General features: G+C 47.7%; 2 protein-coding genes across 2 annotated transcripts; both read right to left on the reverse strand.

Moving 5' to 3' along the window:
- Nucleotides 1–7187: 7187 nt before the first annotated feature.
- On the reverse strand, nucleotides 7188–8395 carry LOC125542248 (leucine-rich repeat extensin-like protein 3). Its single transcript, XM_048705206.1, has one exon. It carries the CDS (start codon nucleotides 8190–8192, stop codon nucleotides 7632–7634), a length of 561 nt encoding a protein of 186 aa, XP_048561163.1. The 5' UTR covers nucleotides 8193–8395; the 3' UTR covers nucleotides 7188–7631.
- Nucleotides 8396–10781: 2386 nt separating this feature from the next.
- On the reverse strand, nucleotides 10782–11534 carry LOC125547446. Its single transcript, XM_048711310.1, has one exon. The coding sequence runs from the start codon at nucleotides 11318–11320 to the stop codon at nucleotides 10949–10951; it is 372 nt and encodes a 123-aa protein (XP_048567267.1). The 5' UTR covers nucleotides 11321–11534; the 3' UTR covers nucleotides 10782–10948.
- Nucleotides 11535–16723: the final 5189 nt, after the last annotated feature.

A 16723-nucleotide genomic window follows, 5' to 3' on the forward strand; every position in this document is an offset into this window, starting at 1 on the left:
TCGGACTAATAGGCCTAAACTTCTTCATAGTTGTCGCATCAGTCTCTTTAGGGATCAAGGTGAGCATAGCAAAGTTAAGTCTATGGATATCTAATTTATTTGAATGGAAGTCATTAAACATAGCTATTAGGTCAGACTTTATTAAATCCTAGAAATGTTGGTAAAAGAAGAAAGGGATACCATTAGGGCCAAGGGCACCATCCGGGTAAGAGTCAAACACTGCTTTCTTGACTTCTTCCTCAGAGAATGGTGCTTCAAGAGCTTCATCTTTGCTGGAGTGACTTTTTCCCCAGCTGAGAAGAAGTCATCCTTGATTTGAACCCACTACTATCTTCTTTCTTGAATAAATCTTTATAGAAATCACTAGCTATTTTGAGCATGTCTTTAGTATCTGTAACAGGGCCATTAGGGCCATCCAGAGAGTGAATGGGGGTTTTCCTTCTCCTTTGGTTAGCCACTGCATGAAAGTAGGCTGTGTTCCTATCACCTTCAGTGATATCTCTATCCCTAGATCTTTGCTCGGCTTTAGTTTCTTCCTGAAGCCAATTTTTCTGCAGCTCAGAGTGATTAAATGTCATTCTGTTAAACTCTGTCTCAGATAAGTCAGAGTTTTCTGCTTTTATATCTAACATAGCAAACTCTTCCAATAAAATTTTCTTATATCTCCTAAGGTTAGCCTCTTCATTAGAACTCCACCCTTTGGTGACCCTCCCGAGGCTCCTAATTTTGATTTGCCAATTTTCAATGGTAGAAGTGGCTCTGTTAGGCTCTGACCAGATTTTGTGAACTAAGTCAGCAAAATCTGTTCTAAGGAGCCATCATTTCTCCATTTTATAGCTACTTTTCTTAGATTGGGACTCCATCCCAGAGTCCCAGAATAAAGATTGGGGGAACAGTGTAGCTTTGTGGTCAGAAGCCTGTGCATTTAATCTGGATAAAGAATATCTAAAAATACTATCGCATTCTCATCCACCTAACCATGGAAAACCATTCACTCTTCATTTAATCTCCATTCTATATACAGTAGCTTTGTGGTAGTACATACGTACAGGGCCGTTGAGGGGCCTGTGCGAGCTGTGCGCTCGCACAGGGCCCCCAAAATCCCGAGGCCCCCAACTAGGGTTCATGTATGTATATGTATAGTCTGAAAAAAAATCAGTGTTAGGCCAAACTTTTTCTCTGTTTGTTGCCTGAAGGCAAAACACTGGTTTGGACCTTCTTGGGCCTCGTCCACTCAAGGCCTCGAGCGATACGCATCCTAGCGATCGTAGACGAAACGACAGCCCCAACGCAGTACGTTCCATAACTTCCGCTTCCTATTCCCTGATCGCTTGGCTTTCCATCTCGCCTTCGCTTTGGACTAAATCAGCGGCTTGGCGGTGATCGCTTTGAAGGTTGCAGCAAGGTCACGGGCAGAGCAGAACTACAAGTGACTTTCGAGTGGCGGACGTCGGTGCTCCAGTTGTCGGCCAACAATGCCGCGGAGCCGCCAATAGGAACAGAAGACCTACCGATGTGGTGCCCTCCCTACGCTCTTCCCCTTTTCTCTGATTCTGATACAAATTACGAAGTTGTGTTAATATTTTACTAATATGTTTTGGAGTGATTTCTTGTTTAGTCGTTGAAGTTCAGAAGTAGTCACAGATTCAAGAATTCACTAGTTGCTCGTCCTATCGTCCAAGTCCAAAATCAAGGTTCTAGCCGATTCTAAGTTTCTAGTATTTATCTATACAAGTCACAAGCCTATATTTCACTAGTTGCTCGTCCAATTGGTTTTAGTATTTTCAATTGATAATTAGAATTTTCTAAGCATTGTATGAAAATAACATAAATTTTAATTACATAATTAGGTGATTGTGCTTGCATCATTGTATGTTTTTTTAATGTTAGGGCTCTATTTTGCTTTCCGCACCAGGGCCCCAAATTCCTGGAGACGACTCTGCATATGTGCCATGCGAACATACACGGTCCTGTTCTCTCGCTGGCTGTCCATGCAGCCATGAGTGTATGCTCGTATATATGAGACTTGACGATGTTTTTTAAAAAAGAGAGTGAGTGTGCGTACGTACATCGGCGGAAAAGTAGGAGAGGCCACGTACGTAGCTGTGCAGGTTAGTTAGCTCCACGCGGCACGGCACAAGACACGTGCGCATGCGGCCATGCGAAAGGATCGAGCAAAGCATGCAGCAAGATTCGCCACGCCCTCGACCTCGCCTGCAGTGCAGAGGAAGGTGAGCACTGAGCAGTACTACTACAAGCCAAGGGAACTTGCAGATGAAGAGATTCAGAGGAAGGCGAGTAGGAGTAGCCAAGGGTACTTGCAGATACTGACTGACTGACTGACTGACTGACTGACTGCGTCTTGCCCGCATGTCAGTGCCTACCCTGTCGATGCCGCTATGCTCTGTTCTCTTCTGCCACTGTCCTGTTTTTTCTGACTCCTTCAGTAACCCAACTGCTTATTAGAATACCGCCAACTAAATAACCGGTACTACTACCATGCATGTTCCGGCGCACTGCTGTAGAAGCAGGTCACTGTGCGCCAGAGAGAAGAAGCAGCCAAGAAAGAATGCAGTCCCCCATTGAATATAGGCATTTCGCGCCGCTAATCACGTTCCTCAACTTTGCCTGGTCTTACTTGTAGGGAAGGCCGCTGTAGCTTGGTCCAGACATCAAGCTGCTCTAGTAGTAGCACGTGCGGTGTGGGGTTGTCAGGGATCAGGAGATGAGGATGAGAAGCTTCTCTCATTCTCTCTCTCTCTCTTTCTGAACCACACCTGCCTGCATCGTGTCGTCCTGTACCCTGTCGTCTGTCGGTGCTGCTCTGCCCTGTTATGTTTCTTTACCCCCTTCACAGTAGCCAACTGCACCTTGTGTAACCGCCGGCCGCCAACTAATCGGTGCTACCAAAACAAAAGATACTAAATTATAGAACAAACATGTGCCGAGCCACTGCCCGTTAAAGCAAGTCACCGGGCAAAGAAGACATGGTACAAATGTTAGAGTTGTGTCAAATATTATTGTACAAGGTAGGTTACAGTTGGACTTATAGTTGTATTGTGTTTAGATAGGATATGGAGTCGTGTCCTAGTAGGACACTTATATCCTAGGCCTCTCATATATAGCGGGGGTAGACACACGATGTAACCTATGCCAACATAATAGCACGGGCACGCGGGGGAGCCGGCGGCGTGTGCCGGCGCCCGCGCGGCCAGGGTGCGGTATTGTGACGGTGTCATGAGGAGGAGCGCCCATAGTCAGGCCCCGGAGATGTAGCCATGATGGTAAACCTCGTTAACAAATCTCGATGCCGTGCTCGTGTGATTGCTTGGTCCTCGGATGATCGACGGTATACCTTGGATTTATTCTAACAATAAAGATGATGATGATGATGACGACGACGATGACGATGAAGATGACAAGAGGGAAAGAAAACTGCATTTAGTGACATCGAGTTCGTAAGTTTTGCCTGGTCCTCACAGGCTTACTGGTAACACCACCACCTGTTGGTTTTAATTTTGGGCCGCCTGCATGCGCTGCGATCCACCACTTCTCGTCATGTCTCAAAAAAGAAAACCACTCCTCGTCTTGGTCGTAAGTCTTTAGCAAGTGCCTACCAAGTGATTCGTGGTATTGATTCGCCCGTCGCCTCTCTCCGCCTGCTGCTACAGGAGCATTGGGTTCCCTCACACGCACGCAGGCTACTACTAGGAGTGAAGCTGATTGAGAGTGCATGACAAGAGCAGCGGCCTCTGTAATCGGTAACGTACTTTGGCACTGTGCGTACGAGACCAATCCCAGTACAAGACCCATACCATGGCAGGCTGGCACTTGACAGCTGAAACACCAAGTTTAAGCATAGCTCCTAGGTAAATGTGACACTTGTTACGGATGGAAGGGAGTACCACAGTCAAGTTCTCGCTGATGCGGCTGCGAAAACAAATCCAGTTAATTTCCCAGGGCATTGGGTGATAAGACCTCATCTTCACCGGTTTGTCCAATTCACTCATGGAACTGAAGCAAGGATCTTCAAAATAAAGGTTTATTTTGCCAAAAAATAAATAAAATAACCGGTGCCATGTTCCAGACCACTGCTGTGGAAGCAAGTCACTGCGCGCCGGAGAGAAAAAGACAAGAAACGCAGGCCCCAATTGGTAGACTTGCATTCCAAGGACTCACACGTCGATCTCTACTCTCTAGCCCAGGGAGGAAGCTAGAATAGAGTTTGATGGGGTCGTTCCGAGGACACACGTCGCCTTCTTTCAGTAACCCCGTGAATATGATGGTAAGAAGAACACGTGAAGGGTTGTCAAGGATAAGGAGATGAGGATGAGGAGAAGCTTCTCATCTCTGTCTCTGAACCACGCCCGCGTCTCCTGTAGGGCTGTTTCAACGGGCTTGCCCGTTAAAAACATGTAAGGTCATCGGCCGTCTGTGATCGGTCAAGGTTTCCATCACAACCAAGAAACCAGAAGCCCAGTCTATACTGGCATGCCAGGAGCACGCATTCCCGCGTTACCGGTCAAGGTTTACAGCCTGTGTAGTATGACTACACGATGATTAAAAGAAAAGAAAAAAAGACCACATGGAAGATAACCTGAAAAAGAAAACTTAATGGCATTTTGTGTGGTGCGATTCGCCTGGCCCTCAGACTGCTGTCAATGCATTGGTGCTTAGATGAGGGGCTAAGCCATTAAATAGCTTAGTAACTATACTCCACAATGCATAGATGCTTAGCTTATGATAGCTAAAGCTTGCTTCATTTAATGATTTAGCAATTAAAGCTTTTCATGTATTGGTGGGCTTTCTTCATTTAAATGTTTTGTCTAGATTCACGCGTTTAGCATTGTTTCTTTCTGGGGTCATCACATTGATCTCTCTCCTCTTAAATAACTTGCCACATCAGATTTTTCGCTTACGTGGAAGGCATACCAGCAGCATCTAAAATCGAGGACTTTACACTTTCGCAGAGAAAGAAAAGCGAGCAAAAGGGTGCCTGGACATTCTGCGCACCTGCTCTGCCTGCTCTGCTCCCGGGCCCTGATTGCATTTCGGCATGAACTAGGACTATGACAATCCAAAAGCTTTTCCACGGACAACCCAGAGTTTGAAATGTTTGGAATTTTCTACTCCCTCCGTTCCTAAATATAAGTCTTTTTAGAGATTCCACTACAAACTACATACGGATGTATATAGATATATTCTAGAGTGTAGATTCACTCATTTTGCTCCGTATGTAGTCCATAATGAAATCTCTAAAAAAGACTTATATTTACAAAAAACGGAGGGAGTAATATGCAAAAAAGAACTTGTGGAGAAAGAAAATGAGCAAAAGGATGCAACATTCTTGAGTCCACACCTGCTCTGCCCGCTCCCGGCCTTGATTGCATTTTTTTCGACAGAAAAATACGACTATGGAAATCAAAAAGAACTTGTCGATGGATAACAGGGAGTTCCAAATATCTAAAATTTCTACTATGCAAACCTTCGACTAATGAGGTTCGGTATCTAGGGTTTTGTGTGTGAGTCTCGTCGTGGATTGGTATTTGCCAACGAGAAGTGTAGTGCCAAAAATGTTCTTATATTATGGGACGAAGGGAGTAGTATATATCTACCGTCTTGCACCTCGACTCAACTCCATGCATCCAGTTAACATACCAAACAGGTGAGAAACGCATGAGTCACTGGGCCAAACAGGTGAGAACATATGATCAGCTAAAGTACTCTCGATCGAGGGAAAACAACGGGATCAAAGAACGAAAGAAGAGACCTACTGACATGATGAACTCGGTTGACGCCCTCATTGTCGCCATCGCCGTTAAGACATGTAGGAACGGCGGATGGCGATCCGCAAGATCGAGAGCCACGGATCGTTTCGATCCGCAGGCCAAAACATCATAGCCTCCCCGGTGCACATAGTAATGTGTGATATATCTTGATAGATGATAGAGTGGCATGCATTATTGAGCACTTGAAATGTGGGCCTGCAGTGGGGAGGGTGAGGCGTGACATTCTTTCTTCTTCTTCTCTTCTCATACACTAGTTATTATTATCTTGTTGGCAGAAAGAAACAGAGCATGAACTTTCAGTTTGAAAAGCGTCCAACCACAAATATGCAGGCATTGCTTTCTCCCGGTACATATTCTCTAATTAAGGCCGAAAAGACACGTACGTACACGCGCCAAAAGTGATACTACGCAGAACAAATCCATCCGCGGCTGCTTACCACATTTCAAAACGCTTTAAGGGATTTTTGTACAACAAAAAGGGAGGGCAGCTCTATGCCCTCGTCTATACGATTAGTCAAAGAGAGTACGTACACAACTAGTACGCCAAAGGCGCCAACTTGTGTCAATTATACGCAGAATAAATTAGCCGCTCCACGGTCCAAAAGACTATGCCTCTTTTTCGTGTAGACAAAATGGCATGGCGATGCATGACACGGCCGGAACGTAGCTTGACTTTGCTCCCGGCTCGAACATAGGGTACTTATTTACCGTCACTCCTGTCCGTTTCACCTTCTATTACGTATTATCAGGCCCTGCCACGTGTGCATGCATGCCTGTGTGTCACTACTCTGTGCAGCTCATCGATCCAGCTTGGCAGGTCGATGAGAGACTCATGCAAAGCTTCCGTCACTCCGAAGTTCCAATGATGCACACGCTACATACTTGCACTGCACACGCATCAATGATTTGCCTTGGGTGCGACTGCGTACGTACGTTTGCACGCCTGGAGGAATTGAAAACATGGCGGTCGACGGACAGCGACGCCGCAACCACCGATATATCGACCGAGTGCGACCGCTTGGTCTTGGACATCGACACGTTTGCCTCGACGCACACACACATTTCCGCACCGCCCGGCACATTGCTTTCCGCCATTGATGGCCTAATTTGCTCTCCATCGATCGACCTCGTCGGCCACTAGCGTGTTCATGGATGGATATACTACCTCAACTTTAGCTAGAGATCGGATGGCGTGTGCATGTACCGGCCGGTGCAACGCATGTGCGGATGCTCGATGTGTTAACACTGGTTAGCCAGCTAGTTAGTTAATGTACCTAACACGGAGGTTAGTTAGGTTGCACACATTGATCGGGATAGCAAAAGCAACAACTCAGCACCATGGTGCATGAGTTGGTGATCATCGAAACATACCATGAAGATGAGACATGAAACATGGAGTAGAATTCAAGTGTGAGTAATCAGAAGCATAAATATGTATCAGTATCACATCGTCTGATGAACATGTAGTGACCCTTTCCCTTCCTATGATTGACCAAAGTGAAAAACGAGACCCAACTTACGTACATGACAAGAACGGTTCATCTGCCGACGCCGATGTACGGCATGAACATGAACACAGCACGAATGAAAACTCAAAAAAATTATTAACACCGAGATGGATCGACCTGCTTCCCCTAACCTTACTTATTATCAACACGGAATCAACGGGATTCAATTAAAACGTACGCCATGCATGCGCGCCCTTCGGTTACCATGGTCACCACTGCTGCTCACCGGCTCCATGGATCGATCGGTCGAACGGTGCAGCTGCTGGCCCCATGCCTTCCGGAGGCGCCCACGTGTACCTTGCCATGGCGCGATCGGTGCGTCGGTCGGTGGCGATCACAAGGCCAGGGCGCCGGCGACCGTCAAAGCCGCGAGGGCCGCCGCGCGCCATGACGCGGAGACGCCCGGCGCGGCGTTGGGCCGGAACCCAGGGTCCTGCGGGTAGAGCGGCCCCGGCGGGGTCAGGTACGACGGCAAGTTGGGCGGCGTGAACCACCCGGACGGCGTGGGGTTGTACCCGCCACCCGACGGAGTCGGATTGTACCCGCCGGAGGGCGTCGTCGGGGTGTACCCGCCGGACGGTGTGGACGGCGTGGGCGTGTAGGGCGCGGGCGTGTAGCCCTCGGTGGGGGGCGGCGGGCAGTCGGCGGTGGGCGTGGGCGGCGGGTAGACGGCCTCGGGCGGCGGCGGCGAGTAGACGGGCGCCGGCGGCGGGTAGTAGACGGGCGGGGGCAGCGCCGGCTCCGGCGGCGGCGGGCTGGAGTAGGTGCACGGGATGCCGCACGGGTTCCCGCACTCGCCCGTGCACTTCTCGCCGCTGTCGTCCGCCACGGCGACCACCGCGAGGAGCGCCACCACCAGCAGCAGCCCGCACCGCTGCGCCGTCCGCCTCGCCATGGCGCCGAAAGCAAGAAAAGCTCGAGCCTTTCTCGCGGCCGTGCTCTCTAGCTGCGCGAGTCTCTAGCTTCTTCCTCCTCCTCCTCTCCTTTTTGGTGTGCTCGGCTCGGCTCGGGGTTCTCTCCTCTCGGTGGGGAATTTGTGTGGGTTATAATGGTCGGCCTCGGCGCTTTAGCGGTTGGGCTTTGTGGAGTGGAGTGGTGCGGTGGAGGCCGGTCGTCGTCGTCCGTCGTCTCGTCTCCTTTTCCTCTGCTCTCTCAGTGTGTGCGTGCGTGGGTGTATTCTAGCAGGTAGCTACCCAAGCGGCAGAATATTTTTCCGGTGGCCAAGCTAAGCATGCTGCATTATACAACTTTGGACTAATCATATCACGGATGGACCAATGTTTGTGTCCTCCCTCGCAGAAAAGGTGACGTGATTCAAACGGCTCCATCTTCTTCTCTGATCTGCATGATTATCTCAGTCGAGTCGATCCTACCCTACACACAGAGAAGCACCAGAAAGAAATTAAAGGGCACGCACATCTTTCTCCGCACCCTTTATTTTCTAGTCGACCGCTGCCTGAAAGTGACCGGAATGTTTTTCATTTCCTTGTGTATCTATCTATCAGTAGGCACAGATCAATCTGTGCTTGGGATAATCTGAATATCCAAGTGCCGGGTAGATAGAAACTGCATGCTGTGCTACTTTTTGAATTTATTCTTGGGCAGAGGCTACAAATTCATTATTCTATTGCCATGTCGGCAATTAGTGGGTCTTGAGAACGTTGGAGGCGCCTCATCATCTTCATCTTCTGATATTGTTTTTTCGTTGGTGATAGTGAGGGATTTGGTCGAGGCCTTGACGCGTCAGTGGGTGACGCCTCAGTGATGTCCGTTCTGAAAACGCACGCTCCTCTCAGCCCAATGGCAGGTTTCTTAATGAGCCTCCTAATTTACTTTGATGAGTACGTACTGTATTAGCTTTGCACAAGTAACTGTAGGCCGTTGAGTTTTCATTTTGTTTTTTCAATTAGTACTTTTGGTTTTTCTGACAGAAGAGCACTGTGCACTAGTACTGCAAAGTGTAAAACCCCACAGTAATCAGCTTCATCTTCTGCTGGTAAATTCATTGGTGATGGTGAGAGATTTGGTTGAGGCCCTGACGCTTCAGTGATGGCGGCCAAACGGAAAGGTTTCTTTTCTTGATGTGGCACCTAATTTGCTTTGATGGCAGCATTTGGTACTCCTATTCTGTTCTACCCGCATTCATGTTTCTTCAGAACCTGAAGCAGTGGAATCTTATTCGGTTCACAGGTATACTAGTAACCGTAGGTTCAGTAATGATTTCTCTTCGCCTTCTTCGGTTACTTTGTTTTTCTGAGACAAGATTGGGAATTATTTTTCAGTTACTGTGGCTGCAACAAACAAATGAATGGATGAACCAGCCAACCAGGGGCCTAGCACACTGTACTAGATAATGGATCTGCTGCACTTTTTTTTCTTCTTTTGGTGGGATTTTTCTTTTCTCATTTCGGAGATGAAGTGCAATGTTTCGTCACATAAGGACCGATTAAGCTGCAGCGGCAATTGCTCCCTGTGCTTACCCAGGAACTGACGAAGCATGGGCTTGTGCTCTGAAAGACTGTTTGGCATTGTCATGTGTGGCATTTTATTTAGTAGGAGATGATAGCGTGCAACAGTGCCGCCAAGAGTAAATAATATTCGCAAGAAAGAATATGTGCGTGTTCCAGACCATGCATCTCAACATCTCATGAAGCACCAATCATACACAGATGATTCGGTTTTTCTGACAGAGGAGCACTGTGCAGTAGTACTGCAAAGTGTAAAACCCCACAGTAAACATCTTCATCTTCTGCTGGTTAAGTCGTTGGTGATGGTGAGAGATTTGGTTGAGGCCTTGTCGCTTCAGTGATGCCGCCAAACGGAAAGGTTTCTTTCTTTCTTTCTTTGATGGTGGTATTTGGCAATGCTCCTATTCATTTCTAGCTGCATTAACTCGTGTTTTTGTTGGGAAACTGAACCGGTGGTGCGATCTGATTCACAGGTACTACTAGTAACCGTAGGTTCAGTATTGATTTTCGACTTCAGTTGCTTTGTTTTTTCTGAGCAAGATGAATTTTCAGTTATAACTGAATGATGGATAATGTAGACTATGTAGTGCTGTGAGAATAATGGATTTGCTCCGTAGTTTCCTATTTTTCTTTTGCCGGGATTTTTTTTTCTCATTTCGGAGATGAACTTTGCAAGGACTGCAGTGTCTATCACAGATAAAAGGACCAATCAAAGTTGAGCGGCTTGTGCTCTGAAAGACTGTTTGGCCATTGCCATGTCTGACAGCACTACAAGATGATACCAGCGTCCAACAGTGCCGCCAAGAGTTAATAATATTCTCAAGAAAGAATATGTGCATGTTCCAGACCATGCATCTCAACATCTCATAAAGGACCAATCATACACAGATCCAAATTGGTAGTACTCTATGCTGTATTATATCAGATCTGGCAGAGCCCCAGCATCCAGTTGCAACGAAAAGTTAAAAGTTATTGCCTCCATGAACAAACAAATCAAGGGAGGAACAAGAACAGGATGCAGAAAGGAGGAACCCAACCAACCCTTCTTAGATTGCCTTTAGAATTGAACTCAAGACCTAGAATTACATACATATAGATTCAGACATCAGCACAGCAGCCGCTCAGTATTCAGACAACATCCGTCAATCTACAGGGGTGGATGAGCTAGCCAGATAGAGGGTTACTAGTGCAGGAGCAGCAGGAAAGCAGAGCACAAGGCGGCCACCGCCAGCCACGCCGCCGGATTCCTAGCGGGGCTGGCCGCTGCTGCCGCGAGGAAGCCCGCGTCCTGAGGGAACCCCGACCCCGACCTCGGCGACGCCGGCGGCTGCTGCTCCCAGGGGAAGGGCCCGACCGCCGGCGGCCGCTGCGGGCAGAAGGGGAACTGCGTGGGCGACGTCGTCGGCGGCGTCCCCGGGACGGGGCAGGGCGGCACGCACTGCGGGCCCGTGCACAGGCACACCGTGCCGTTGCCGCCGTCCGCCAGCGCGCCGGTCGCCGACCACCATAGACAAAGGGCCGCGACGAGCAAGACCGCCGGCCGCGCAGACGGCATCCTTCCTCGGTCGCCGCTTCTCCGGGACCTTCTTTTTCGGCGGTGGTGATGTGGGTGGGTGAGGCGAGGCCGCACCGCTGTAGCGATGGGTTCGTGGACTGCGGCTGCAGGCGGGCGTCCCTACCCCGGCACGCCCGATTGGTTAAGTAGCCGGGGAGATAGAGACGTGACGTCGCGTCCATGGCTACGGTGAAACCACCGCGACCGGATTACAACGGCGGTGACGACCGCCATTAGCGACGGGTTCGGGGTCACGCGGGTTTCCAATTAAGCTCGGGTAAGGTTGAGATGTTGCGATCGAGCCGGGTGTGGGTGCGGCGTCAGGCGGCAACGGTACAAAAGCTGAAAGACGATACCTTTTTTTCTTTTTTGCGAGGGAAAGACGAGACCTTTTTTTCTTTTTTGCGAGGGAAAGACGAGACCTTTGGGCAGCAGCAGCCACCTAGTGACAAGTGACAAGTATAACAGTGACGTCCATCCATGGAAACGGAAGGTAATTTGCAGCGTCATTTTCAGCGAATTCATTGTTGAAAAGAAGGGGAAAAGGTTGACGCTGGCTGGCGATGGCAGGTCAACGGGAGAAGCTTTTGCTTCACCGAGGACTGAGCTGAACCTGTGAAGTGTGCCGTAGACGTCTGTCAGTTAATTACAGGTGCCACTGTCTACCAAACGTCAGTAGTGTATGCGTTATGTCTTGAGTTGATGAAGTGAGAAAACGAAAGCAGCAGCTGGAGCGTGTCGTAGCACCTACCTTGCATCTTGAGTCCGTTGATGTGAGTATACATCGACGGACGGATGGATCACTTGACAGGTAAGTAAGTAATTGGAGTGACACCAATGACAGGTAAGTAACTGACCAGTCTATATCTGTCTGTCAGTGTTGTTTGCTCAGTAACATCTCGATCATCTGCGGACGCTGCAGTCTGGTCGGTTACAGTACAGTACAGGAACTGCTGTTGCCTGTTGCTTCACTGCTCGACCATCCCTTTCCGAATCATGGCATCTCGATCCTGCCTGCCCGCCTGAAATCATGCATGCGGCTTACTTACTGTAGGCAGGAGGAGTTTGGAGCGCGTTTTGCAAGATGAATGGTACTCCACTGCGGTGGGGAGAGCAGGACGGGGACTGCCCACCAAATCCGACGACTGTTTTGGCTTCATCCTGGTTTTGGAGGCTAGGAGTAGGAAATAAAGCCAAGTGGGCAGCAACAACAACCTCCTCCACTCCACTGGAATCCAGCAAGCATTTGTGGTCTGGTGGCCCTATCCTTCCTTCCTTCCTCTCCACTCTACATGATACACTACGTACATACATACAACTTTGTATGTAGCGTGTGCATGATTTCCACTATTTTTCTTGCCTTATTCAAGAGTACTCCTACCTCTCAATTCGCAGGGTGCTCCCTGTAGATGGCCTTGGATAAGATGCATTCTCTGAACCCCCCCCCCCCCCCCCCCCCCAGATTACAACCGCCGTTGTCAACACGAAACAGAAACAAACTATGCCTGCCATTCGATTTTGTGTCGGCTTTTGGTTTAAACTACCTGATCGACATGGAATAGATTGGGTGGAGTAAAACATGGAGGTGGCTGCACTTCACAGGTTGTTGTCATGCGGCCACCGGTTCAAACATTTATCATGTATACGTCGACCGGTCTGATCCTGTTCTCAGCTTCTTCTAACACACCGAAGCCTCGCTCATGCGCCGAACCAGTTGACGCTTCAGAGGAGTTTCTCTTTTCTAGATGAAGCGTGCGTTCCTACCTCTTATGGTGGTGGTTGTCGGTTCTGGCGTCGCGTCGCGAAAAGAAGACATGGGCCAGGTGTCCAAAGATTCAGAGCCAATGAGGAACAAGAGGCCTATATGCAATTGTTTGGATACGAATTGGGGGCATTACCTTTCACGTACTTAGGTATACCCATTCACCATCGTAAGCTAACAAACGGAGAATGGAAGTGCATCGAGGATCGGTTTGAGAAGAAACTGAGTTGCTGGAAGGGCAAACTCATGTCATATGGAGGCCGACTGATTCTTATTAATTCGGTGCTCACGAGTATGCCTATGTTTCTCTTATCTTTCTTTGAAGTCCCAGTTGGTGTTAGGAAAAGGCTGGACTTCTATCGATCCCGGTTCTTCTGGCAGAGTGATGAACTAAAGAGAAAATACCGACTCGCCAAATGGGATATCATCTGTCGACCAAAGGACCAGGGGGGCCTTGGTATCGACAATCTTGAAGTCAAGAACAGATGCCTTCTCAGTAAGTGGCTGTATAAACTATCAGTTGAGACTGAGGCCACGTGGGCGCAGATTCTCCGTAGTAAGTATCTGCAGTCCAAGACGTTGTCCCAGGCGACAGTGAGACTGACGGACTCGCCGTTTTGGAAGGGGCTTATGAGAGTCAAAGCTGTCTTCTTTAATAGAACAAAGTTTATAGTCGGTAATGGAAACACCACTCGCTTCTGGGAGGATACCTGGCTTGGTGAAACGCCATTGGCGCTTCAGTATCCGTCCCTGTATCGTATTGTTCAACGTCGTGATGCTCTTGTTGCAACGATTATGCAGTCCATTCCCCTCAATATTCAGTTTAGGAGGGCGCTTGTTGATGACCGGTGGGAAGCATGGCTTCATTTGGTGAGTAGACTGATAGAGGTTCAGCTATCTCATCAGCCCGATCAGTTGTGTTGGAAGCTCACTAGGTCTGGAGAGTTCACAGTTAAGTCGATGTATATCGATGTCATTAACTCTAGTGTCACTCCTAGTTCCAAAGAGGTTTGGAAAGTCAAAGTTCCTTTGAAAATTAAAGTGTTTATGTGGTTTGTACATAAACAAATCATTTTAACAAAGGATAATTTGGTTAAGCGCAACTGGACAGGATCTACTAGGTGTAGTTTTTGTGATCGGGACGAAACTATCAAGCACCTCTATTTTGACTGCCCGTTGGCAAGAGCTTTGTGGCACACGGTGCATATTGCCTTTAACATTACTCCTCCGAATTCGGTCAGTATGTTATTTGAAACATGGCTTGTTGGGATAGAGTCCGAAACAGCTAGACACATTCGTGTAGCAGTATGTGCTTTGTTGTGGGCAATTTGGAATTGCAGAAATGATTTGGCTTTTAACAGAACAACAAATATTCATTTTTTGTAGGTTTTATTCCGAGTTACTGCGCTGATCCGTATGTGGTCGTTACTCACTCCGACGGAGGCCGGGAGCGTTTGGTTACTGGATCTGTCCGGTGAAAGATGATAGCGCGGGATATCTTCAACCGGTTTGGATGACGGTCATGTAATAGGATAGGCAATTAGTTTATCTATCTTTGTTATGCCGGTGATGTAATTGGAAACTCGTTGACATCGTCCTCGGAGAGATTGGCCGCTAGCTCGCCGAGCGCGGGGGTGGGGTCGTTGCCAGAGGAAACGACCTGCTGGACGAGCATTACCGGGGAAGTGCTCGCAAAAAATGTCATGAATCTAACGAAGGACGTGCAAGAGGCGGTGAAGGTGGACTAGTGGGAGATGAGGCTGCTGAGGGTGAGCTTCGGGGTGAGGTCTGTTGACCCACTAACCACCATTTTTATTAATTAAGTATAATGGAGCTGCCTAGTTAGTTCTTAAAAAACTGGGTGAAACGCGCCGCGACCCATGGATTAGGCACACAACATCTTCCAGGTTGTACAGTGGCGTCATCATCATCACTTTTCACCGAGAAAATGACTCCAAGTCACGTCGGATGGCCGCCGACAGAGTCCACACGACAAAGGTCACAATGAGCCACACAAAAAACCATGACATGCAACCGGCCACACACGCCGATGACAAGCAAGACTGGTGCCATAAAAGATCACGGAACGGACCACCCATTGCCTAGATCGTCCCCACCCGAACAGCGCCGCCACAACTCCAACTTCAGAACAAGAAACAACCGATGCGATCTTAGCCCATGCTTTTGTGTCCTATGTGGTATTATGTTCTTGTTGTTGGGACTTCTTGCATATTCATTGGGATCATCTTTGAGTCCTTAGTTGTCATTTATGCAAACCTACACATTTCATTCCTATCCCATGCTTTATGGAGATCGTGATTTGTGTGGCATTAAACATCTGGAAAGGACAAATGATTTCGTTTTCGAGGCTGAGATCTATCTTCCCTGCGCTTTAATGTCTGGTTACAAGTTAATATTCAACTTCATAGATTTTTGTGAAGCTATGACTGGTTTGATGCCCGATTAATTCTTTGTTGCAATTTTTTTGGTCTAATTATGTCTTATTTTTTTCATGGCCGCTTCATGTAAACTAGTAAGTAGCACATGCTTTGCATGCTTACACTTAATTCCATACAAATGTTAATTTCAGGACATTTCAAAATTTCATTATTGATTATCACAATGTTGAAAACTTATCTACTTTTTGCCCCCTACAGCAAGCAATAAAGTAATTCTATCAGTTGTCCATTGAGATATATATGAGTTATTACAATGTGAGAAGAACAATTCTCAAACTATAAACTTTATTAAAAATAAAAAAATGAAACATAAACGGGTCTGCATATAATAAGTCTGGACAGATCAATTTCCATATTTGTTTTATTCCAGTATATTTTCTCATATACAACCAAAGTTTTTTTGCGAGGTACAACAAAAGTTTCTTTTCTTATTTCCAGCCCCCTTCAATATTTTTCAGAAAGGAAATGTTCATCGCCGTGTTCCATGGTTGAGACCATCTCGCTTCTTTTTCTCCATCCAAAAACTCTCTAATCATCCCATCAGATATGCATATGCGCTAACCACCAATGAATACTTCTCACGCCATCCCCAAGTCAGTCAGTATCTTATAGTACAACCAACTCTAAGAACTGTCCCAAAAGGCCAAAACATCACCTCGTTCCTTGCCAACGTGATTAGCGTGCACGCTGCCGCAGACTGCCTGTCTATTTGTATGCTCGGTTCGGCCTGCTACACACACAAATGCACAACAGTAGCAAGCAGGTGAACTTTCCTTGTTTGTAGATGGTTCTGGAAAACAGCAGAATCTTCACTGTACTGCAGATGCATTGTAGCTGGTACTGTAGATGCGAATCCCAACATTTTGGACCATTCGATGGACTATATCAACGGTTCACATTCTTTCCTAGCATTGAGATTCAAAACTTCAAAACTAGTACACTATATAATAGTATAGATAGTATAGATATTGTGAACAGTAGCGGAGTTCTGTGAGAGCCAACTCGGGCCTCCGTCCCCCAGCCCACAAGATTTTCTTTGAGTATCGCTTACCATATAGCCCATATAATCAATGGAAATCAGCCCAAAACATGTTATGGCCGCCCCCAGCCCATCGCCCCTCCAAGAATTTGGCTCAAGCTCCGCCATTGATTCTGATTGTGAAGACTCCTTTCTTTACTCTA

The sequence above is a fragment of the Triticum urartu genome, chromosome 3 (assembly GCF_003073215.2).
Source record: "Triticum urartu cultivar G1812 chromosome 3, Tu2.1, whole genome shotgun sequence".
NCBI classification, from domain to species: Eukaryota; Viridiplantae; Streptophyta; class Magnoliopsida; order Poales; family Poaceae; genus Triticum; species Triticum urartu.